Source organism: Sycon ciliatum, unplaced genomic scaffold (genome assembly GCF_964019385.1).
Source record: "Sycon ciliatum unplaced genomic scaffold, ocSycCili1.1 SCAFFOLD_1253, whole genome shotgun sequence".
In the NCBI taxonomy this organism is placed as follows: Eukaryota; Metazoa; Porifera; class Calcarea; order Leucosolenida; family Sycettidae; genus Sycon; species Sycon ciliatum.
The window spans coordinates 3,642-27,136 of NW_027044646.1; the positions used below are offsets into that span (position 1 = coordinate 3,642).

A 23,495-nucleotide genomic window follows, 5' to 3' on the forward strand; every position below is an offset into this window, starting at 1 on the left:
GTAACAGTCAGGTGCAGGGCCTAGGGCCTGACTGAGGGTGGTCAGATCGCACACTGACATGTACCATGATGTACATTGTACTATATCCACCATGTGTACTGGCCTGAGTACGCGCATGCTGAATCGTAAACTGTAAAACATAACCATGGTACACAGACTGTGTCATGGACGTCAGTGATTATAGTATTGAAATAGGAAGGTGCCCCAATCACGCTTTGACACGCTCCACCTGACTGCGGTGGCGGCGCCTTTGTGTCTCCAAGGTTACAGAGTTCGTGGTTCCTTTGAAGTGGCCGCCGACGCTTTCACTATGCTCCGTCAGCCGTGATTGTTTGTGTAGCACCTGGGCCAGTGAAGTGCGCATGTCAGCCAACACGATTATGCTCACGAGTAGCGGAGTACGGAGCAGGTCAGCTGCAGCCCATGCCCAGTCGATAAAAGTCTTTGCTAGTGAGTAGTGTTATAATCATTCAATGCAGTGCCTACAAAGGCTGGCTACCGGTCATGCATGCCTGATTTGAGTCGCTCAAGTCAAGAGCTCGTGAAGGACATGCATCATGATCACTAGTTCTTTAGATAAGTTTAGTTTTAATAGTGCTCAGTAGATGTGCCAACCAGGGAGTCGTCATTCACGGCTCCTATCCGGGTCCCAGCCAGGTTTTGCCAACTGCAAACGGGAGTGCAACACTCGCCCCTACCCTAGCCCTACTGCAGTACTGGCCTTAGCAGTGCCCTTCGATCTAGTTCACCATGTTCACGAGAGCTACATCAATCATGTCAGTACACGTGTAGACGTCTACGTGCGTCATGTACATGTACGTGCGACATCATGCACAACACGTATGTGGTCAGCAGGCGCTTTTTATTCATTCCGCCAATACTCAATAGTGCACGTACATGTACATGTACATGACATACTACAAGGGGGTTATAATTATTTAATTTACTCTTGATGCAGGTACTACATAATCATTACACCACCAGCCTGCACTGCAGTAGAAGGAGAAAGACAACTGTTTTCATGGTTTATTCAATATTGTAGTGATGACTGTGTCACTGTCTGCATCATAATCTAACTAAACGTTACGTTTTTTCTTCGTAAACACCAATGGCAATGCAGTGTCAACAAAGACAAGTGTGTGTGTGTGGGGGGGGGGGGGGGACTAATGCCAGTACATGTACTGTCAGTAGTAGCAGTGCCAGTACAGTAGTGGCAGTAGTGCCATGTCACTCGGCATCCGAGTGACTTCAAGTTAGTTAGTAGTATTCTCTCGAGTCCTGGCATGGCTGGGTCTGGGGTGCATGCTGCTGTAGATAGCTGCTGATGTCCTGGTCCGTCGTGCCCGGACTGACAGTCTGTGAATGATCGTATCACCTCGACTTCTTTAGATCGTACACATGGTAGATCAACATGTATGCGGATAGAGTAGGAGCGTTGACTTCTACTGCTCTAGTCTAGTTCTACGTAGTCGTCACCTGGTCACGATGCTAACACCAGGTGCACCGGTGGCTCGCTCCTCATGCTCACGGTTCTGCATAGTATACACTAGCTGGACGCAAGCTCAAAATACTAGTATGAGTTAGCTGTAGTCTACCCTGCTGGAAATGAACTGTATAGTGTAGATCTACATGGTGTATGTGTACGACTAACTTCTTCTTTTTCTGTTCTGGTTTTGACAAGAATGTCAATGAGGCAGTCAGACTCCGAGCCACCACTCCACGCGTGCATAAGAACACAATCATTATACGTAAACAAGCCTTCGCTAGTAATAATACTGCTTTTCGTACGTGTTTGCGTGTAGTACTAGTAGATCGACCATCGGGAGCTGGGAGCGGGAAGTAACACTTAGTTATGCGGAGGGTAGATCTACTGACACCAAGACCCGGTGATCTTGTTATGCTAGAAGTAGAACTAACACAATGTCAAATGAAGTAAAGTCGATGAACACACAGTCCGAGTAAAAGTCAGATGCTGAGCTAGTCAAAACTCCAGTAGATCTAGTACAGTAGTAGCCTGCACTCAGCAAATAATTAGATCGCTATGTAAACCATCGTCACCCTGGACAAATGTGTAGCGAATAGAGAGTTTTCGTGCCAGGTCACAGCCACAGCTACAGGTGTGGCGCTACAATCACGAAATCAGCTTGTTTGTACGCTACGTAACGCACCAGTGCGTGCTAGAGTCGTAGAGAAGTAGAGTAGAGCTACCGAGCTGTCCTGTATCGTCTGTGACTGCGGCCATACTGCGCACACAGCTTTTGTCGTGCCCAGTTCACGATCACAGGCGCTGTGCTCTGCCGCCAGTAGTGTTTCATCCATCCATGGGACTGTAGAACTTAGACTTGTAGTCTCTACTCTAGTGTAGGCTGGCTGGGACTAGTCAAAGTGGGAGCAAGGCAAGAAAAATAATCGTCATTTTGGTCTTCTCGCTATGAGTATGAGGATGATGGAGCGGAAGCCGACTTCAGACGAGATCCGCCAGTTCTCTCATGAGGAAATTGATGGCCCAGAGGACCAAGAAGGAGAGGACGGATGCGATGCGTTTTCAGACGGCAGTGCCGACCATGAGTTTCGCACGTATTCATCATCGTACAGCAACAATGCCATCGCGGGTAAGTCATTCTCTGCCGTAATCGTGTTCATTTGCCGAGGCATGCCTAACGCCTGCTTCTTCTCGACACGCGGGAAAACAGAGGGTGGATCGCGACCTAGTGTACATGAGGTTCACAGCTTACAGCATCAGCGATCCTTTCAGGCGTCGATTATGTACAAGACTGAGAACTAGCTGCGCCCCAGAGGCACAGAAACAAACCCAGCACTACTTTTCTAGGCGCTCGAGCTCTGGGAACATTTGTGGCAGCTCGGATCTAGCCAAACACCTCTTGCGATCCCTAGCTATGTCGCGGAAGTGCCGTGAAGCAGCGATGCTCTGCAGGTATAAGAAGCTCGGTTGCTACTGCGCTTATTAGTTTGACGCTTTGCACCTGCGCCTCGTGTACTGCCACTGGGTTGTGGCTTGAATCGCTTGACGGTGGAGCCCTTTGCGGCGGTGCGCTTGGTGTCGATACGGTCGTGTTCTCGTCGTAGAACTGCCTAGCCAAGACAGCGGCAGCAGCGGCAGCAGTAGGGCATTATATTATTATTTATAGGACCGGGATGCACCTCTCATGCAGTGGCTTTGCCATATTGACAATGTGCAGTTGTGTTCGGTTTCTGCGCTGGTGATATGTTGCTCATTCTTGCCCGTCCGCTGTTCACTGTTTTTGGTCATCTTTCGCCAGTCGTCGGGGTCGAAATGAGTGCTTCTCGTCCCGGTGTCGATGAAGTTACACATTTTTACCTCTTCCTGAAGCATGATACTGTACATAAGTGTTCAACGTGGACCCCCGTCGTTACTACTAAAATACTACAGTCAGTACAGAGTCACACTCGTCGACGTGTCGACAGTCCAGTGCGCACCAACGCGCAAGCTGCACCATCTGCATTGCCTGTATTATAAATTTACAATCAAAATTAATGCTAGTAGTGCATGCCACTAAACTCTAAAGTCTAAACTAGAGACGTTAAGAACTGCCCAGTGCCCTCAGCGGACCAGGATGGCAGGAGAGAGACAGAGAGGGAGTTGCAGGAGAAACAAACTCTACTGTATAGCTTGTAGTGGTGGAGATAGTGCAGGAGGTGATGGCACGGCTTATGCAATACGCATCATGCACGTATAATTATGTAGGTAGTTGATGTTTATCTGGTGAGTGTAGACAGTATAGTCCTTTCTTGTAGATCCACTTGTGTGCGCAGTACACCACTCCTTGAAGTACTGTACAATGAAGGAATGGATCTTGAATGGTCACTGACCATTTCATGCACTACCCTCCCGTAGAGACTGGAGCAGAGTGCATCAAAAGGGCGGTGACGTTGATGGGTGACTGGTGATGCTTTTTGAGCTTTTATACTTCTTTCTGGTCGTGTATACTGGTGAAATGAAACATGTGTCGTCTGTGCTAGTTTGCACAAACAGGCCCACAAGCATAGGGAATCTCCTAGTTTCGATCCCCAGCGAAACCCAGAGAGCCTTTGCAAAATCTCTGGAAATTTCAAGAGACTAAACAACTTTGCCCAGGTTTGTCGAGCTCTTCCGAGAGGATTACTTACACCCTCTGATGACATCGATGCCTGCTTGACATACCATAGTATTCCTTGAGCAAAAGAAACCATTATCTAATAGAAAGAATAAATGGCAAGTGGCCTCAGATTCCGTTGGATGTTGCTCATCATAGCCCAGGAGCTGTGGCATCATTCATGATCCACAGCAAGAAGGCAGCACTGCCTGTACCTATGGTGAAGTAGAGTAAAGATAAGATAACATACTATGACGAGGAACTGTGGACTGTGTTGGGCGTTTTCGATCAGATAGGGTGTCTGGACCGGGGAGTGCTGCCAACAGTCTATGAGATTGACTAAGGCCAGTAAGGGAGCTGTGACTGCTCACAGTGACCTGATTGGTTACTGAGTCCCACATCGTATTCGGTATTCACTCGAACCAACTTTCCGGCAACGCCCAGTAGGCATATACGCATCAGAAAACGTCCCTAGTCCAAGGATAAGCATACTGAATGATCTCTTGGCCACGAAAGTACGCTGGTTGGATACTATTCTTGAGATTTTCAGCAAGGAGACTATAGCAGAGTCATGATTGTTTGGATCGATGGGCTATTCCGATATTCAGCAGTACAGCTATGTAAGGTGAAATTCATTACTTCTCTGACCCCTCCGCTTACACGCACGCGCACACGATCAACACTTACGAGATTGCAAGCGCTGAGTCATTGCCCCCGTTACCTCTAGGTGTGTCTCTGAGCCCCAAGTATGGGAACCCTCGGCACACTCCGGTGAAAATCCTGTTTCTCTCATAAATTGCACTTATATAATTACTATTAGGGTACCTTAACTCGAACTTTCACACTTTCCAAATACGGTCTCTTCGCTGCATACATCACTTCAAAATAAATAAATAATTGAACTCACCAAATTTTCGGGCATGGCCCATCCTCAGGGTGAAAAAAAAAAAAACGTTCAACGAATGCCAACAAAAACTGAAACGAGTAGATATGCTGCATACTTTTGCATCATTTTCTCCATGTTGTACTAACTAGGGCTGAGCCGGGTAGCATTTTCTTCGGGTATCGGGTCCGGGTAGTTTTCCACGGGTAGCACGGATACCCGATCGGGTAATGTTTCCATGGTAAGACCACAATGCACACCGGCACATTCCCTTGCGCACTGGGTAGACATGCGTATATTATTTGCACATGTGCACTGTACAAGATGTCATCTGCGACTTCGGGTTTTCGGGTACTATTCGGTACCCGTCTACCCGAGGTCCTCACGGGTAGCACGGGTACCCGACTACCCGTGCACACCACTAGTACTAACACACAATCACACATACAGATGCAGCTCTACACTTCTCTCCTTTCCTCCCTCTCTTTCTCCCAACACCTTTCACCATTGCTGCTACTCTCCGCACTGTGACATACACACCGCACTTTTTGGCACATTTTTTTTCCTTTCATTTCTCCCGACACCTTTTCACCATTACTGCTACCCTCCACACATACACACGTACACATCTTTAGCTCCCTTTTTTCACGCTCTTCTCATCACCTTTCTACAGCACCGCACAGCATATCTACTCGTTTCAGTTTTTGTTGGCATTAGTTGAACGTTTTTTCACCCTGAGGATGGGCCATGCCTGAAAATTTGGTGCGTTCAATTATTTATTTATTTTGAAGTGACGTATGCAGCGAAGAGACCGTATTTGTAAAGTGTGAAAGTTCGAATTGAGGTACCCTAATAGTAATTACTTATCAGTGGCTGCAATGGAGTCTGCGAGTTCTTAGAAAAGTTACACTCTGTGACGTATCCTAAATTTAATGTGTTGCTGCTCGTGCTGGTGGTGTTTTTAAAAGACTGCCCAATGACTGCTCTGTGTTCTGTTTATGGTTTCCGTATTAGGGGCAAGCGGCAAAGGCAATGGCAACACAGTACTGAACAGTGTCAGCCCAGCAGGGAAGCTGCCCTACAGTGCCGACCAGCAGAGAGGTAACCATCCGTATCCTGGCTACAGCAGCAGCGGTGGCGGCGGCATGCAAACACATAGCAATGGGCAAATACAGGATATCGGTGCTTGTCCACGACTGATTCCGCGTGGAGATCGAGGGCGGGTAAGGCCGTAGTGAAGATGTACCATGTTGAAAATCAGGCTTGCTTTCCAAAACAGGCTTCTATGCCAGACAGGCTTTATATACAAGACTGTACACTGTGTTTGTGTGCCTATGTGTGTCAACTCAGTCGTGATCACTTCTGTCCTTCTGTGCAGTGGTGCAGTCACTTTTTTTGATGTGCTAATTCGAAGTACTTTTTTTACTGAAGCAAGTACCGGTTTTTAATCGTTTTAAGATCGCCAACTACTTCTCAATGTATGTTTATCTGTTTGTCTGCCTGTGTACATGTATTGTAAAGCGGCTAATGTTAGCGCCGGTAATGTTTTAGCGAAAGGAGTGTTTTCGCTTTTAAGTTTTTCCACGCCAGTCGAAATTTCGCATGTACAGTGCAGTATTACTAGGGTGGGAAACACCCTAGTAAAATAAATAAAATAATAATAATAATAATAATAATTGGTCCGATCTTCTTTTTACTCTGAAACTTGAATCGCTGAATTATTTCACCGCAAAGTGGTCCTGATTCAGAAAGCACTAAAAAGTTTACAGGCTAAAACTAGCCCCTCTACAGCATCTGTGTGTCTCTGTCAATCTGGGTATGTGTGCTTGGTTCACTGATATACTAGTACTCAGTACTACATTGTTGTAGTAGTAGTAGTAGTAGTAGTAGTAGTAGTAGTAGTAGTAGTAGTAGTACAGTAAAACCTGGTCATGGTAAGCGACCTCTGTGTTTAACGACCACCTTTTCCATGCATGGACAGTTCTACACAACTGGACTGGATACAGCGACCACCTGTCTGGGAGACCAGCGACCGACTGTTAGTGTACCAAGTGCAGTATAGGACCTGCACACAGCGACCAAAAGTGCCATCTTGACAGGGTTGAAGTGCGCTCTGATTCATGTGCATGCAGTCAACAGAAGTGACAAGGCCTGTCAAGGGACAGTGCAGGATGCGCTGCATGCACTTGAGTGTGACGTGCTTTGCTGGAGAAAGTGTTCTATGCTCCACACCTGTCAATCGATGAGTACAGTTATGGAAGTACAATCATGCACATGACTGTATGTACACAATCCGATATGTCACAATGTATCCGACCTGGTTCCAAAGACCACCTGGCTTTAAAGGGGAAGTTAAGGCAAAAATTAAGATTTCACCAGTTGTAGTCTTCGGGGTGCTGAGTCGAATGGTCTTGGTCCGAGAAAGCTGAGACGCTCCCTTCCTACTTGAATCCCAATCGAACTCGCGCACTTCCACCGAAACTGGGTGACTGCGCCCTACTAGATGGGGATTTGTATGCAAAATGTCACTAAAAGCGCCATTTCGTTCTTATAAAAGCACGGATGACCGCGATTGGCCCATATGTTGTAGTCTTTTGGACGCTGAGTCGACTGGTTTTGGTCCGAAAAGGCTGCGATGCAGCGTTCCTCCTTTATTCCCAATCGAACAGGGTTGAACAAGCGGTCACGTGCTCCTGGGTGCCCAAATCACCTGGTCACCACGCCAGCAGGGTACAACTTTGACACCAAGGTTCAACTCGAGTGACAGGACTGCACCCAAAAAAGGTCAAACACGCTAGTAAGTTGTACCCTGCAGGCACGGTGACCAGGTGACTGGTGTACGCAGGAGCACGTGACCCCTTGTTCAATCATGTTCGATTGGGAATAAAGGAGGAACGCTGCATCGCAGCCTTTTCGGACCAAAACCAATCGACTCAGCGTCCAAAAGACTACAACATATGGGCCAATCGCGGTCATACATACTTTTATAAGAACGAAATGGCGCTTTTAGTGACATTTTGCATACAAATCCCCATCTAGTAGGGCGCAGTCACCCAGTTTCGGTGGAAGTGCGCGAGTTCGATTGGGATTCAAGTAGGAAAGGAGCGTCTCAGCTTCCTCGGACCACGACCATTCGACTCAGCACCCCGAAGACTACAACTGGTGAAATTTTAATTTTTGCCTTAACTTCCCCTTTAACCCTTTACCGGTCTACCATAAGCGTACCGATACTATAGTATCGGTACGTTTGGCCCTCATTTTTTTGGGGTCTTGTTGCTAGGAGACAGCTAAAATGGCGCTCTACGCGTAGCTGAGGTCCAAGGCTTTCTGACGATGTGCAAAACAACCATGCTTACCATACAAATTTTTGCCGTATCGATCGACTGAAGTTTGTTGAAATTGGAAAAGACGACCATCCGCCATGCGCGCATTTCAAGAATGCGAGTGCATCTCTTGGGGCCGTGTTTGACAAGCGTTCTGAGAGCAGTAACATCACCAGTCCAGGCTGGATGTCCCGGGAGGTTTTGCAGTGTAGTGTGTTGAGAAAAAGAGCTCCGTTGAGTCCTGCTAGTTCAAAAATATATCGTCCACGAATGAAGAAACAAAATTCTCCAAACAGAGAGGAAGCCTTCTTGCTGCCGACACGGCGACAGCGACTGTCACAAGGACTCGTCAGGTGCGATCAGCTGATTCGCCTGGCCGTGAGAATCACTGCATGCGTAAGCTCGCGCCTGAGTTCTCATCTGAGCGAGAGTGAATCTGACGCGAGCAGCGCTGAGATGAACAAACCGAAACTGCGATATCGTGGAATGGGAATTGCTGCTGCTGGAGTATCGCCGATGGCGAGGTGTTGGTGTTCAATGGCGGTATTGTAGAGAGCCTACATTTCTTGTAAAGACGTAGCCCTTACCTGATTGTTTATCGTACGACTTCAGCTCCATCACGAACTTGGTATGCCCTTCGTGCTGTGATATTCGTGTATTTCATTCGCAATTGTATTTTCTCTCAACTTGAAGGGCTACCATGGGCCCTATCCTTGCCTGGACCTAGTCATATTTGAATTTTCTGGACGCGTTCAGGCATACAGATTTTGAAAATATATGGTTTACCCATACCTACATCACATGGTTCTTGAGTTGTTGCTGGTTGTGTGTACATGTATTTGCGTGACCACCCCTCACATACATTGAGTTAGACCGGCAAAGGGTTAACAACCACTTTTGCTTGCACCGTGGGTTGGTCGCTGAAGCCAGATTTTACTGTATGTTGTGTATTTGACTTGGCTGTTGATTGCTCATTAGGATACTGATAGTGTCATGCAAGGAGCCGGCGTGCAGCCTGGTTATGGCGCCGGACCATCATCCCACAAGGATCCCATCACCAGCGGCCATGGACACCCGGCACCTAGGATACACTCGCCCCCTGCACCGCCACCACCAGCTGTGCAGCACCAGCACCCGGGAGTTCCCCCACCAGTGATCGAAGTGGACACAAAGCATCGTCCACAGGAAGACTGGTGAGTTTGCTGAGGCGGCTGTTCTTTTTCCTGAATCATTGATTGGCGTACCATTAAATCGTTCATTGGCATACAATTAAATTGTTCGCTTACATCCAGTCGATGTGTATGTTCCGAGTTCCGGGCAGTGTCTGGTCCCAACGTGCCCGGATAAGGGGAGTTCTACTGTCCTTGACAGTCAAGGAATCAGTTCAGCCAATCTGAGCAGCTCAGCATTACAGTGAAGTCTTCTGATACAACCAGTCACCCGTATGCAATGTTGGTGTACACATACATGTATGCTATGGTGTCTCTGTGTCTGCGTAGGAATCACGGTGGCGGCGGACCAGCCGGCGCATCTGGCCCCTACGCCGGCCACAACATGCAGCATCGGCATCAGCAGCCAGTGCTGCCACCGTCTTCTGGAGCAGGCCGCCCACATCGTCCTGGGCACCTGGACCTGCCACACGCGCCACCAGCCCCGCCGTCGCAGCAATCATCGTCGACGATGAGCAGAGGCATGCAGTACCCGGGAATGCATCCGCACGCTCCACCGCATCCGCACGGACCGCCGCCGCCACCACACCACCGTTACATGCCCCGGCATGCGCACCCTGGCTACTCCCAGCAAATGGTGCCGCCACCGAATCACAACATGGCAATGGCGATGAGACAGCATCACATGATGTATCCGCAACGAGCGGTGAGTTGACCAGAGTTGACCAGTCCGCTGACAGAAGTGTGTGTGTGTGTGTGTGTGTGTGTGTGTGTGTGTGTGTGTGTGTGTGTGTGTGTGTGTGTGTGTGTGTGTGTGTGTGTGTGTGTGTGTGTGTGTGTACAGTGAAACTTGTCTAAGACGACCGCTCAAGGGACCTTCAAAGTGTGGTCTCTGTTACCAGGTGGTCTCCTTGTCCAGGGTCATTTGACTGCAAATAGCATCCCTTGGTACTGGTTGCAGTGGTCTTCTAGGACAGGTGGTCTCTTTATCTGAGTGGTCTCCTTGACAGGTTTCCTTGTACTTACTACTGAGTATGGGGATTGTGATGCTGACAGCTGCCAACCTATGCTACTGTCTGTGGCCACTGAGTAGCACGACGTGGGTCTTGCTGGCACACTGCACTTGGTGGCTATCGTCAAACCAGGACAGTATGCTGCATACTGGCGATACGTTATGATGAGGTTTAGTGCACGCTATCACAGTAACTTTTAGTTATGCCCCGCCCCTGCAATTCAGTTGCCGTGCGGAGGAATTGACCGTTGCCTGCTCGGGTCACACCCACAGGTACACAGCCTATGTAGATACTGTTGAGTGTCTCGTCCTTATCTTTGTTCTCGGCCTTGTCCTCCTTCTCCTCTTCACTCTGATTCTGATCCTCGTTTTGCACACACACACACACCACACACACACACCACACACACACACACACACACACACACACACACACACACACACACACACACACACACACACACACACCACACCACACACACACCACACACACCACACACCACACGCACGCACACCACACGCACGCACACCACACGCACGCACGCACGCGCACACACACACACACACACACACACACACATGTCATGTACATGCGACACATGTTGTTTATACTCTGCAGAATATGCCTATGATGATGGGTGGCGAGCGCATGATGATGCATGGACCCAACGCTATGCCCGACCCACCGTACCGCAAGCCACAGCACATCAAAAAGCCGCTGAACGCCTTCATGTTGTTCATGAAGGAGCAGCGTCCTATAGTTGTTGCAAGTTGTTCACTGAAAGAGAGTGCTGCCATCAACCAGATCTTGGGCAAGATGGTAAGACTATCATGATGTGTGCAGTACCAACTATCAGTTTACGGTACTGCCATGAGTGCACCCCTCTGACTAAATACTTCTAACATGTGTCCACGTACCAGCAGGCACCGACAGCGGCATGTACATGTATTGTATTGTACAATGCTGCTGACGCATTCTTTCAAAGTGCTGTATTAGTAGTTAGCAGTGGAGAGTGCTATGGTGAAGCTTGGATCCTAGTGCTACAGTTGAACATCGATTATCCGACCACCTCTGGGCAGACAACTGTCAGGCGGTGTTCAGATAAGGCAAATGTTCGGGATAAGAAAACACACTGTAAATACATGTACATGTACATTGTAAATAGAATAGAGTGCTACTTTTCAAAATTTTCGTATTTTTTGAATGGCTCACTACATGCACAGTGCGTACTCTACGGCACGTGCGCCCAAAAAAACTGTTACGGATAATCGAATGGTCGGATAGTCGATGTGCGGATAATCGATGTTCAACTGTACTAGTACTACCGATGTGGTTAGATCCCATGTTCACTGTATGTGCTGTGAGCGAGATGGCACAACCAGTCAGTGTTTGCTTTCCAAGTTATTGATACTCTCCCTGGCGCAGGGACAGCTGTAGTGCAGTTACATTGCACTGCAAGTAGTATCCTCCGCTGCTAGTTCACCGAAAACATTGCAACTGTACACACTCACGCATCTTGAACCTTTTTATTTACGTTTATACTCGTCTCCCTCTCCAATAGTCTCTTGACTCAACATTTCCTTTCTTAGATATAGGTATGGCAATGCTGTCCCTCCATGCAGCCTCTACTAGCTGATGACTCATTCCATTTGAGATGGGTGGGCTAGCATCTTTGCCTTGGCGGTGTTGCCCGGTTACATGCCGGTTAGGTGAATAGTAAAGTACAGCTTCCAGAACTTTTGGTTGTCGATATCCAGAGCACCAACAGGTGACAGAAATGCACGATCTTGGATGTGACTGATCTCTCTCTCTGTCTGACTCCATTTTGCAGTGGCATAACCTGTCCCGAACCGAGCAAGGCAAGTACTACGAACTTGCCAGAGAAGAGCGCCAGCAGCATCAGCGCATGTACCCCAACTACAATCCCAGGGAGGCTTACAGCTCGATGGGCCCGCGCAAGGGACGCCGACCAAGAAGAGGTGACCATCTTCAGAACGGTACGTGCTAAGTTGGTGGGTGCGGGATGCCGCTGCACTGACTTGCAGCGAAATCGACCAACACAAAGACACAGATCTGAAGAGATCTAGGCTGCATTCGATTGTGGAGACTGGATCCCGATCCCCGCCGACCAGATCACTTCGATCAGACGGATTCAATCGAATGTGTACAACTGATAATCCGTTTCAAAAACCTTAGCAACCATGTTGCTACAGCTCATCTCGTAGTATCTGTACGCATTATGGTGAACTCTTGACCTAGTGTACGCATATTGTGGAGTTTTGAGTAGATATGAGTGGCACCATGCAAATGAATCCGTCGAATCCGGCTCTGGGAGGTGGGTTGACTGGATCCGAATCCGTGCGCCCGTGATCCGGATTCGTACAATCGAACATGTACGAGTTTGGCGAATCCGGGTCCGGGGCTCACGGATTCGTACAATCGAACATGTACGAATTTGGCAAATCCGGGTCCGGGGCTCACGGATTCGTACAATCGAACATGTACGAATTTGGCGAATCCGGGTCCGGGGCTCACGGATTCGTACAATGGAACATGCCCCTACAGTGGTGGCAACTGAAATCCAACCCCTGGTTTTCGTGCCCGAGTGCAGCACCGATTTTAGTGGCCTCCATTACGTAGTGCTACAAGCGCGTGCTAGGTCTTTGCAATGTGAACGCACCGAGCTGAGTCTTTGGAATGTGAACGCGCCGAGCTGGGGTTGGATTTCAATTGCCCCCCCACCACTGTGCTAATGTTTGACGCCATGGAGAGCTGATGGGCATTAGCAAAATGCGAAGGATAGTTTGTGGCTGCTGGAGATGTACAAGTATATGGACTGTTTCAACGTGCATAGTCTGCTTGCTGCTTTTACTCCTTACTGCCAAGCTTACCATTTTAAACCAGAGCTCAACAAGACAGTGTTATCGTTTTGATGTAGGACGCGGAACTATCAATGCATCCCGATGCAAGTGTAATCAACATATTTCTTTTTTTGATTAGTCTCGGCTGTGCTGACAATACCCCACTGATCTTGATGTTTCTTCTTTTCTACATCATGTGCATGTCAATTTAGATGAGGTTACCCAGCTGAAGAAGTGTCGGGCTCGCTATGGCCTCGACCACACGGAGAAATGGTGCAAACCATGCAGGTTAGTGGTGTGCAAGCCGGCTTCTGCTGGATTCCTGGCCACTCACTGTTGTCGGTCATGGTGCAGTGTGATTCGCACGGTGGAAAGAGGTCTTTTTTTCCGTGGAAGTTCCGAACATGGTGTTGTGGGACGATGTGTTATATCCCTGTGGGATGACATTCCCCAAAGTGTCTGTTGTCTCGCGTGCTTGTGTGATATGAGCATGCGTGATGTGTGAGTCTTCTTGTTCGCCCCTTTGTTCCGTCATGTCTTAGTTCTAGTACAGTCAGACCTTGCTTATCCGGTCCTCTATTATCCGGATCCCTCACCATCCGGAAGAAAATCGTTGGTTACCGATTTACAGCATATGCCATGCATACATACAGTATGTGTGTTCGATTATCCGGTTCCCTCGCCTCTCCGGATATTTTTGTGGAAAACGGATGTGTGCAGTTATGCGAGGTCTGACTGTATGTCAATAAAGTTAGGGCTGTCCTTTTTTCCACGCATCTACTCGTGTCCACTGCGTGTAGCTATGTTAGTAAAATGTGTTAACAACCAGCCATTGAATGGTGTTAACTGCTTAGAAACTCAGCCAGCTCTGGAAATTGGCACGTACCAGACCATTACTATGACTAACTGCTAGCTGTACCGTACTACCATACTGGTGGCACATGCCGGGCTTAATTAACGATAACAGTTAGGTCTCCTACAAGCTCACCTCCGATATCTTTGCTCCTACAAGTATGAATTCCCCTTTCCCTCGACTTCCTGACCTTGAGGCCAGCTATCTGTGCTGGTATAGAGAGACTGTCATACTGTAAGACATGTGTTATTATAACGAGTCGCAAATTTAACGATTGTCCAAAATTCAGAGGTTAACGAGAAGATAATTATGTGAACGATCTTGCAGTATTCCGGCATATCCACACACAACATATTATATGCAGCAGTACGACCTCAATGGATCTTATTATAACGAAGAAATGTCATTCATTAAAATGTTTACTTCCTCGTTATATATATACATGTCTTACAGTAGTTGTGTGTTCTCTCCCTATTTGCTGTTTGCTCGGCTTTCTGCAGACGGAAGAAGAAATGCACTAAGTTCACCAGCGCAGATGACAATGGCAGCGATGAGGAGGAGAGCGGTGAGAAGCGGGAGCGAGAGTCACGAGAACCCACCGGTGACAAGGAGGTCAGCGATGACGACGACGACGACTCGGACGAGAAGAGCATTGCCTCGGCAAACTCCTCGCACGACGAAGACGATTTCGACGAGGAGGACATGGTGCCGCACTATAACGATGAGGAGCCCACTGGAGTTCACACGCTCATTTCACCGGCTATGCAGACATCCGGTGGAATTGCTGTCTTGGCGAACCGCAACGCAACGTTTCCTATGGCTGACTACAACTCGACCGGCGGCAGTCTCTTCGGAGACCCAAGCTTGAAGTTCCCAGCAGCCGGCATGGCCGGCATTGCGGCAAGTACTACATCGTCTGCATTGTCCAGTGTTCCTCCAGCACTTCTCCTGCAAAGTAACGGCAACCTGCAGAAGGCGACGATGGGAGCCGCAGGAGCTGAGATGTGTCCTGCCGCTTCAACACCGGCGGAAGGAGACCGAGATACCACTGGTGCTGCCCCTCTCGTCGCACCGTCAGGGACAAATGGCATTAGCCAACACCTCTTGGCTGGCGCGAATACATTGAAAACACCTACAGCAAACACAACGTTAACACCCATGACGACGCCAGAAGGTGTAAAGCCCGAAGAAAGTGCAGAGGGCCTGGGGAAAGATCTCTCGCAAGGTGCCATGTCGCACACGACGGCTTCGTGTAGTTCGATGATTGACCTCCCGTCAAAAGCCGGTGCTCCCACAGCTGTTTTGAGTATGCCCGGTAATTGATGACTATACCAACCACTGCTATCGATAGCCATAGCAACCACCATCATTGGTGGCCGTGGCAACCATTGTCATTGGTGACCATGGCAACCATTGCCATTGATGACCATGGAAACCTGCGCCATGGATAGCCATAGCAACCACTGCTACTCAGCTGACCTATGATCATGCGAGCTACGCTCAATTTCGACATACTTCAGCATGTAGGCATATGTGCTTGAGTGAGTGGTTATTGCTGCAGTGCCTGTCTTCTACACAGATGATTAGTAGTACAACACGATACTGTCTTCTGACATCAGCAACATGTGGACGCGCCAGTGTATCGTGACATGCGTACTGCCCTCTGGGCCAATGTTCAACGTGCCGCCGATAGCTGAAGGAAGCATCATCCTTGCTAATGCAGTGCTGTGTGTGTTCCTGATAGCCCATTGGTAGCCCGGGCCATTGGCTGAATGCACCAGACAACTGTCAGATTGTGTCTAGATTGTTTGACTGTTCCATTGGTCATTCCGCTATCCGTTCGATGATCGAGCTCTTTTTTTTCATGTTCAGTCACCTGTCACGGTTCTCTTTGAAAACTGTGAGTGAAACCTGTGACTGTGTGTGTGTATTGTTTGAGTTTTGAGAGAAAAAACTGTTCTATTTCAAATTTTCATAGAGACTATTCTGATTTATATCATCAGCATCGTCGCCATTACTCAAGTTTATGTCCTTCTCAGTGATGATATTGTAACGTTTACAAACGCCTCATGCATGCACAATCATGTACATCCATCACAGTGTCTAACGATAATCCGTCATCGAGTGCTGTTTTGTTTGTAAAGTGTTGTGTTGTTGGTGCTCGCAACTTCTAATATATTTCTCCAATTACCTGTCCCAGTCTCCTGCACCACAGTCCCAAGGGCTGGCTCTCAATCTCACTATGATCTCTCTTCTATCTTACTAGTCTTCTATCTTACTAGTCTTCTATCTTACTCTTCTATCTTACTTCTGTTTCGGTGATGCTTGTCGCAGCTGGGCGGTGTGCAAGGGGTGGTCCGAACGGAACCCTGTTCATGCCGAGTACACAACCATGTACACACTATGCAGGTCATGGCTGCGTTCTAGGCATCTACCATCTGATCGAAGGGTTGTACCGCGGGCAGGCCGCATGGTGACCAGTCTCATTGTATCTTTTCACGGACACAACGATCATAGCAGTGCAGTGAGTGAGCATGCAGTCATTATTTTTATAATAATAATGATTGTATGTGAATAATCTGTGAATTCTTCTCCACTGGTCCCCGTCTCCAACGCCGCGTCTCATGGTCTGCTTGAGCGTGACCGAGATGGATCATTCCCGATACAGTCAGTACTACATTTGTAAAGAACCAGGGAGTAGTAACTTGAAATACGGTGTTTTTTATCCTGCCTTGTCTTTGGAATGGTCATCAATGATTGCAATGGCCACATCATGTCATACAACAACATACATCAGGAGTCATAGTAATCGATGACAAATTGACAACTCTTGATGATGATCATTCACAGCATGGATTCAGTGGATACAGACTCAGTGGAGATTATTATACACTTTCTATAAAAGTCATTGTGTGTCTTTAAAAATGTGCCGGCTTGTGAAATACTGTGTTGTGCTCGTCACGTGTCAATGTCGCTGCTTGTCAGTTGTCACCTCTCGTCTTGACCTTTCAATTTTCAAATCGTCGCCCACATGCAAAATATGCATGTGGGCGGCGTGCACGCGTGATGCCATTCAACAACAAAGTCTTTGTTCAAGCTAGCCAGGCCATACATATAACTTACTTGTCATAAGTGCACACGCGTGGCGCATCTCGATTTCAAATCAGGACAAGGGCCTCTTCCCTGCAAGGCTGACGTGTTGATTTTTGGCCAGAATCATTTTTTCGTGCTTCAGCAGCTCGTCTTGAAAAGAAGTAGGTTGCCCTCGACGAAGTTAGTTAGTATCATTGCTGTTGAGCTGAGGTTTAGACTCACACATTATTTATTTGATCAAGTAATTGTAGGTAGCCTAGCCCACCTGGCAGTGCGTGGAAGTACAAGCCGGCATCAACAGGAAATATCCATTATCATTTTTGTTTCCGAACTGATGAGCGTTGGACTTTTAGTTGTAGCTTTCCTATTCCCATTGTTCCCAAAGCTACGTGTATTTGTGGATAGGAGCTGACCAATGAAGCGCTGATCTCTGGCTTGACTGTGCAATAGCTCTACCAGCTCGTCTCAAACAGAAGACAAAATACGATAATAATGCGTTGCAGGTTTATTGCTGATATGGCCACGTGCTGTCTAGTCACGTGGGTGCTGTTACTACTAGCGGTCGCACCGTATTGTGTATGTGAGGGAGATGAAGACCTGGGCGACTTATCCGGCCTGCTATCTCTGTTTGGCGGTGCCATGGGAGGCGCAGGAGGAAGTGGGTGTACGCACTCGTGTCCCAACGGCCATTCTCCGGTCGAACGGGCAGGCCATACGCCGCGTCACAACGGCTGCGGCACGGACTTCTTTCGCGTGGACGTCAGCGAGTACCCGGACTTTGAGAAGTGCTGCAACAAGCATGACATCTGCTACGATACCTGCGACGGTGGCTCGGCGTCGGGCCGGGGCGTGTGCGACAAGGACTTTGAGAAGTGCATGAAGAAGACGTGCACGCGCTATAAGAAAGCCGGTGTGTTGCGTGGAAAGGAAGTGTCCCAGTGCAAGTCGACGGCCGACATGATGTACGCCGGTGTGGTGGCGATGGGCTGTGATCCCTACCTCGAGTCCCAGCGTGATGCGTGCGAATGCAAGAGACCCAGCCTAGGTGGTCTGTAACTTTACACATGCCCGATCCATGTCTTATTCCCAAATTTGCCAACAACTAAACTTCATATAATTTATTTCGTTATAATCATGACAACAAAATAACGCTGAGCATGTTATCCCTTTGGTCCCGGAGAAACCATAATATTATTTTTCTCAATTTCATAGTCAATCGCTACATTTTACGAAATTTGGGAAGAGCAGTTTTGGTTGTATGTATTTAAAACACCAATATTGAGATATTGAGTGTGAAAGATAATACAGTACTAAATTCAACTGTTGACTTCATGATACTCATGGCACATGTTTCAGAAGTACTACTAGTATTTTTTAATTGAAGTTGATAATAGCACATACCGTAGTAGATCAATAATAAGCCATCCTTTGTACTGTACATGGAAGCATGGATGCAGCGAATTGGATTTTCAGTCTTTGACCACTTGTCTTGGTGGTAGGTCTGATCTACTCCCCCCCCCGCTTTAGGAGCTGCATCTGCACCTTGATCCTTGAGGGTGGTGGCGTTCCTACGACTGCGGAAAACTCGGCCTCTAGCCGAGTCTCTTACGAACTGACAGTGATTTTTTTGTACACGCAGAGCGTTCACTGGCTGTAAGCCAGTCCCACTGACAAAGTCTCCACATAGCAACATTACACCCTTTACTGCAGAACGGCCAATTTCAGCAGGTAACTTTTTTTAGCATTTTCTGAATCTGGACCAATTCACGATGAAACATTTTAGCAATCCGAGTTTCAGAGTAAAACAGATGACTGCATTGTTCTAGTTGGACCAATCAACTTCATGCATTGTACAGTACTATACAATACTATACTGTACATCTTGTACATTCGATTGGCGCGGCAAACTTAAACTTAAGCGAAAACACTCCTTTCGTTAAAACATCACTGGCGCTAAAATTAGCCGACACAGTTTTATTATTATTATGGCTCGTAGTACTACAGACTTGGGTACAGTATAGCCGTTAATTTTAATTACTTGACAAGTAAATTTTGTGTAACCACCAATCCTAATCCGGATTGAGACTGATAAAGATATTTCCTTTGTTACTCCCTTTACTGGTTGATGTACTTTGATTTAGCACTCTGACGCTGCCCAGTTTAGGCTTTTGCACTTGGCTACAATTTGCATAGGCCATACCTGAGTCTGGTGTCGGCTTTTGTCCCTTGTGCTACTTCAGAGTGGACTCTATAGAGGTCTCAGTAATACACTGTTACCGATTCCGAATCCCAATGTCATAATAAATCCCCTAGCAACATCATTCGGCTCACCAAGTTTCGAGCTTTGACCGATCTCAACGTCCTTATCACTTGTAGAATGCCTATTGCTGCAAATTCTTTATTATTGTTTTGATATTGGAGTTCAGATTGAGGTTCTTTCCTTTCTTCCTCTTCCTTCCCCTATTTCTTGTCCCTTTGGTTTTTAGGGTTGTATATTTTTTCACTTTCTTTTGCTGTCCCACCCATGGAATTATCTTCCCGGTGGGACTGGCTTATCGCCTTCGAAAGGAGTGAATAAAGGAGACAGTCATAATTATACCGGTATGTGCAATTCTATCAATTGTCAAAATGGTCGCACATTCTCCGGTCAAGGCGCTAGCACCTACCAGAGACCATGCACGGAGATTGTAGGCTTTTTCGCTGTGTTGTGTGGAACGTGATATCGGAACCGGAGGGCAACGGAGGTTGTGCAACAGAAATACTAGCAGTCATGATCGTTACCGCCTGGCCACCACAACAAACATTTACCTAGCACAAGGCCCAGGTACTACTACTACATGTAGTAGACTCCCTACTACTACTAGGTGAGACTCACTTATTTACGTACACACGTGACGATACTAGTACAGTCATGTACCAAGAGTACTCTTGCTAGTACCGGTACTGTACTGTAGTAGCGACACGGTACAGGGAGTGAGCAGTGCTAGTGAGCAGCGGCTGCATGGCTGTTCGGGGTGGGTTGCCATCGATACAGCGGATGGCTCTGTTTTGCGCAGTTTGCAGTCGTTTCAGTTGACCCTCTCGCATTGCGGCTGAAAAGCAAGAGGAGCCATAAAGCAGGTCGGGCATTATGACCGCTTTCACATACACCTGACGAGAGCGTCTAGGCGATTGTCAAAAGGTGAACGCCGAGGTAGCGCGCAGAAGACGCTGAAGGGAGGAGACAGTCGCCGCTTTTGACTGCTACTTCCTGTACGTGCTGCTGGGGAGAGATAGTCAGAACCTGGCTCTTGGCGGCGTTCAAGATGAGGCCTCGAGACTTCAGCCAATTGGCCAGAGCAGTTGCCGCTGTGGTGAGGGTTCTGGACGCTTCCGCCGCTGAGGCCTGGGAGTCGTACAGGGCTATGTCATCTGCAAATTGTACACTTGGCACAGGCGAGGAAACCAAAGGGACATCTCGTGTATTATACTGAAGAGGACAGGGCCGAGAACAGAGCCTTGGGCTTGGGGCACTCCGCAGGTGCAAGCCAGAGCAGGGCTGGTTGAAGGCGAGATGAGGATCTGCTGCTTGCGGCCGGACAAGTAGTCGACGAACCAACTAAGGGCTTTTCCAGAAATTCCAACCGCAAGGAGGTCTTGGATCAACTTGTCGTGGTGCACTTTATCAAAAGCCTTCGACATGTCTAATAGGCACAGTCCTGTGGTCTTGCCACTGTCTCTCGCCTTCTGCAGATTATCCGTCAGCACACAGAGGGCGTCTTCCGTAGAGCATTTCTTGCGGAAGGCAAATTGTGTTTCGGGTAATGCCTTGCTCAAGTCCAAATGACGAACTAACTGGTGTTGCACTACCCTCTCCAGCAACTTGGACACTATTGGGAGAAGGGATACAGGTCTATAGTTGGTGGGGACTGATGGGTCACCGGCCTTGTACAGTGGCACGACAGACGCCAATTTAAATGCGGATGGAATGGTTCCAGTCCTCAGCGAGCTGGGAGATCTTGACGGTAGTAGAAGCAGACTCCGCCACCCAAGCGTTGAGTGCGGTCTTTTCGAATCAGATTGTACCCGTCAATACTGAGCTCTCCGTCAGTAATCTCGGGATCTAGCCATGTCTCTGATAGACCCAATATGTCGTACTGACGCGTGCGGATGAGGCTGGCAATCTCTGGGAGTTTGTATCTTTTGCTTAAAAGCTGCATGCATTGAGCGTGGCTATCTTTATGCCAGACTGAGTCGGCGTAGATGCATGGGGTATAAAAGGTGGTGCATGAGGATTGAGAGGGAGAGTCATAGTTGGGGCTAAAAATGTTGATGCAGATAGATACAGACAAATGCGGAATAAAGTTAAGGGGGAAGTATACCCTAAAATCAAATTTTCACCAGTTGTAGTCTTCGGGGTGCTGAGTCGAATGATCTTGGTCCGAGGAAGCTGAGACGCTCCCTTCCTCCTTTATTCCCAATCGAACTCGCGCACTTCCACCGAAACTGGGTGACTGCGCCCTACTAGATGGGGCTTTGTATGCAAAATGCCACTAATAGCGCCATTTCGTTCTTATAAAAGCACGGATGACCACGCTTGGCCCATATGTTGTAGTCTTTTGGACGCTGCGTCGACTGGTTTTGGTCCGAAAAGGCTGCGATGCAGCGTTCCTCCTTATTCCCAATCGAACATGGTTGAACAAGCGGTCACGTGCTCCTGCGTACACCAGTCAGCTGGTCACCGTGCCTGCAGGGTACAACTTACTAGCCTGTTTGACCTATTTTGGGTCCTGTCACTCGAGTTGAACCTTGGTGTGAAAGTTGTCGCCTGCTGGCGTGGTGACCAGGTGATTTGGGCACCCAGGAGCACGTGATCGCTTGTTCAACCATGTTCGATTGGGAATAAAGGAGGAACGCTGCATCACAGCCTTTTCGTACCAAAACCAGTCGACTCAGCGTCCAAAAGACTACTATACAACATATGGGCCAATCGCGGTCATCCGTGCTTTTATAAGAACAACATAGCACTTTTAGTGAGATTTTGCATACAAATCCTCATCTAGTAGGGCGCAGTCACCCAGTTTCGGTGGAAGTGCGCAGGTTCGATTGGGAAAAAGAAGGAAGGGAGCGTCGCAGCTTCCTCGGACCAAGACCATTCGATTCGAAGAGTACATGCACCAAAGGTGAGCACAGGCAGATATCTTCAGTCAATTGTGACCTTGAGAGATGACGAAGAGCACGCCAATACTTATCGGGTGTTTTCTTACGGTGGCCTTCAGTGCACTAAATATCTACCGCAATTGATCAAACTTCCACAACTGGACAAATATTGCACGATTTCCTCCAGCCTGCGATACATGCACATTCTAAGTAAGACAGGAGATCATATAGAGGGAACTCAATGGCGAGAGCTAGAAGAGGTTCATTCGCCTTTTCGCCCTCGTCCTCTTCTTTTCCCATCTTTACTTGCCGTCAACCACACCATTATTTTGTACGGTGGAGTGCCAAAGTATAATGTGCACAATACCAGAACGAACAAACGACCGGATGTGGATAGCTACTGCACGTTCTGGGTCTTCAATGTCCAAAAGCGCGCTTCGACGTCTCGCACCAACAACGCCACAGGCATATGTCGCCAGTATAAAGGAACATGGAAGATTCTCAAACCCACGAGTCTCTTCGGCGCAGTAATGCCACGTCTTTGCAATCCGCGAGCAGCACAGATCAATCATACTCTTTTCGTATTCGGAGACACGTCGTCAGCATGTACTGACTACATAGTGGCACTGGATATCTCCCGGTACTTAGACAACGGTACAATTCGAATCAACCAAGTCTCCGTTAGGCCCTGGCTGCGTAAGAGAAGGCGGTTCGCTAGTGTTCAGTACAACAAGAATGGCATACTATTGCTTGGTGGTCGGTCTTTGTTCGATATCGAGATTGCAGACCTTATTCTTCTGAGTACTTCTAACATACAAGCGCAGGCCAGGGTGGTGCCCTTTTTCAACCATGGAAATACAATCAACAGCTATGGTCACCATATCGTGAGAGGGCAGCGTCTTTATGTATTCTCGCGAACGACAATCACCAGACAGCAAGAAAGGTATCTAACGATTGAGACCGAGCTCTGTCCGATGGGGTACGAGCTGCATGAGGATAAGACGTGTCGACCCTGTGCGCATGGTTTATTTTCTTCAACTTTACAT

General features: G+C 48.0%; 2 protein-coding genes across 2 annotated transcripts; both read left to right on the plus strand.

The window, feature by feature from the left end:
• Window positions 1–2,087: 2,087 nt before the first annotated feature.
• Window positions 2,088–16,524, plus strand: LOC135830494 (chromodomain-helicase-DNA-binding protein 7-like). The gene is made up of 8 exons (XM_065342747.1): window positions 2,088–2,612; window positions 6,013–6,221; window positions 9,300–9,514; window positions 9,821–10,196; window positions 11,122–11,322; window positions 12,335–12,500; window positions 13,577–13,652; window positions 14,718–16,524. Exons 1-8 carry the CDS (start codon window positions 2,432–2,434, stop codon window positions 15,538–15,540), a joined length of 2,247 nt encoding a protein of 748 aa, XP_065198819.1. The 5' UTR covers window positions 2,088–2,431; the 3' UTR covers window positions 15,541–16,524.
• A 1,302-nt stretch (window positions 16,525–17,826) lies between these two features.
• LOC135830495 (group XIIA secretory phospholipase A2-like) lies at window positions 17,827–18,366 on the plus strand. Its single transcript, XM_065342748.1, has one exon. It carries the CDS (start codon window positions 17,827–17,829, stop codon window positions 18,364–18,366), a length of 540 nt encoding a protein of 179 aa, XP_065198820.1.
• The last annotated feature ends 5,129 nt before the right edge of the window (window positions 18,367–23,495 follow it).

Excerpts from the sequence above, each read along its gene's own strand:
- LOC135830494 (XM_065342747.1), top strand. The coding sequence starts at position 2,432 with ATGAGTATGAGGATGATGGAGCGGAAGCCGACTTCAGACGAGATCCGC. Across the intron at positions 9,515-9,820 it reads CATCGTCCACAGGAAGACTG|GAATCACGGTGGCGGCGGAC; the intron begins GTGAGTTTGCTG and ends GTGTCTGCGTAG. Across the intron at positions 13,653-14,717 it reads AAATGGTGCAAACCATGCAG|ACGGAAGAAGAAATGCACTA; the intron begins GTTAGTGGTGTG and ends GGCTTTCTGCAG.
- LOC135830495 (XM_065342748.1), top strand. The coding sequence starts at position 17,827 with ATGGCCACGTGCTGTCTAGTCACGTGGGTGCTGTTACTACTAGCGGTC.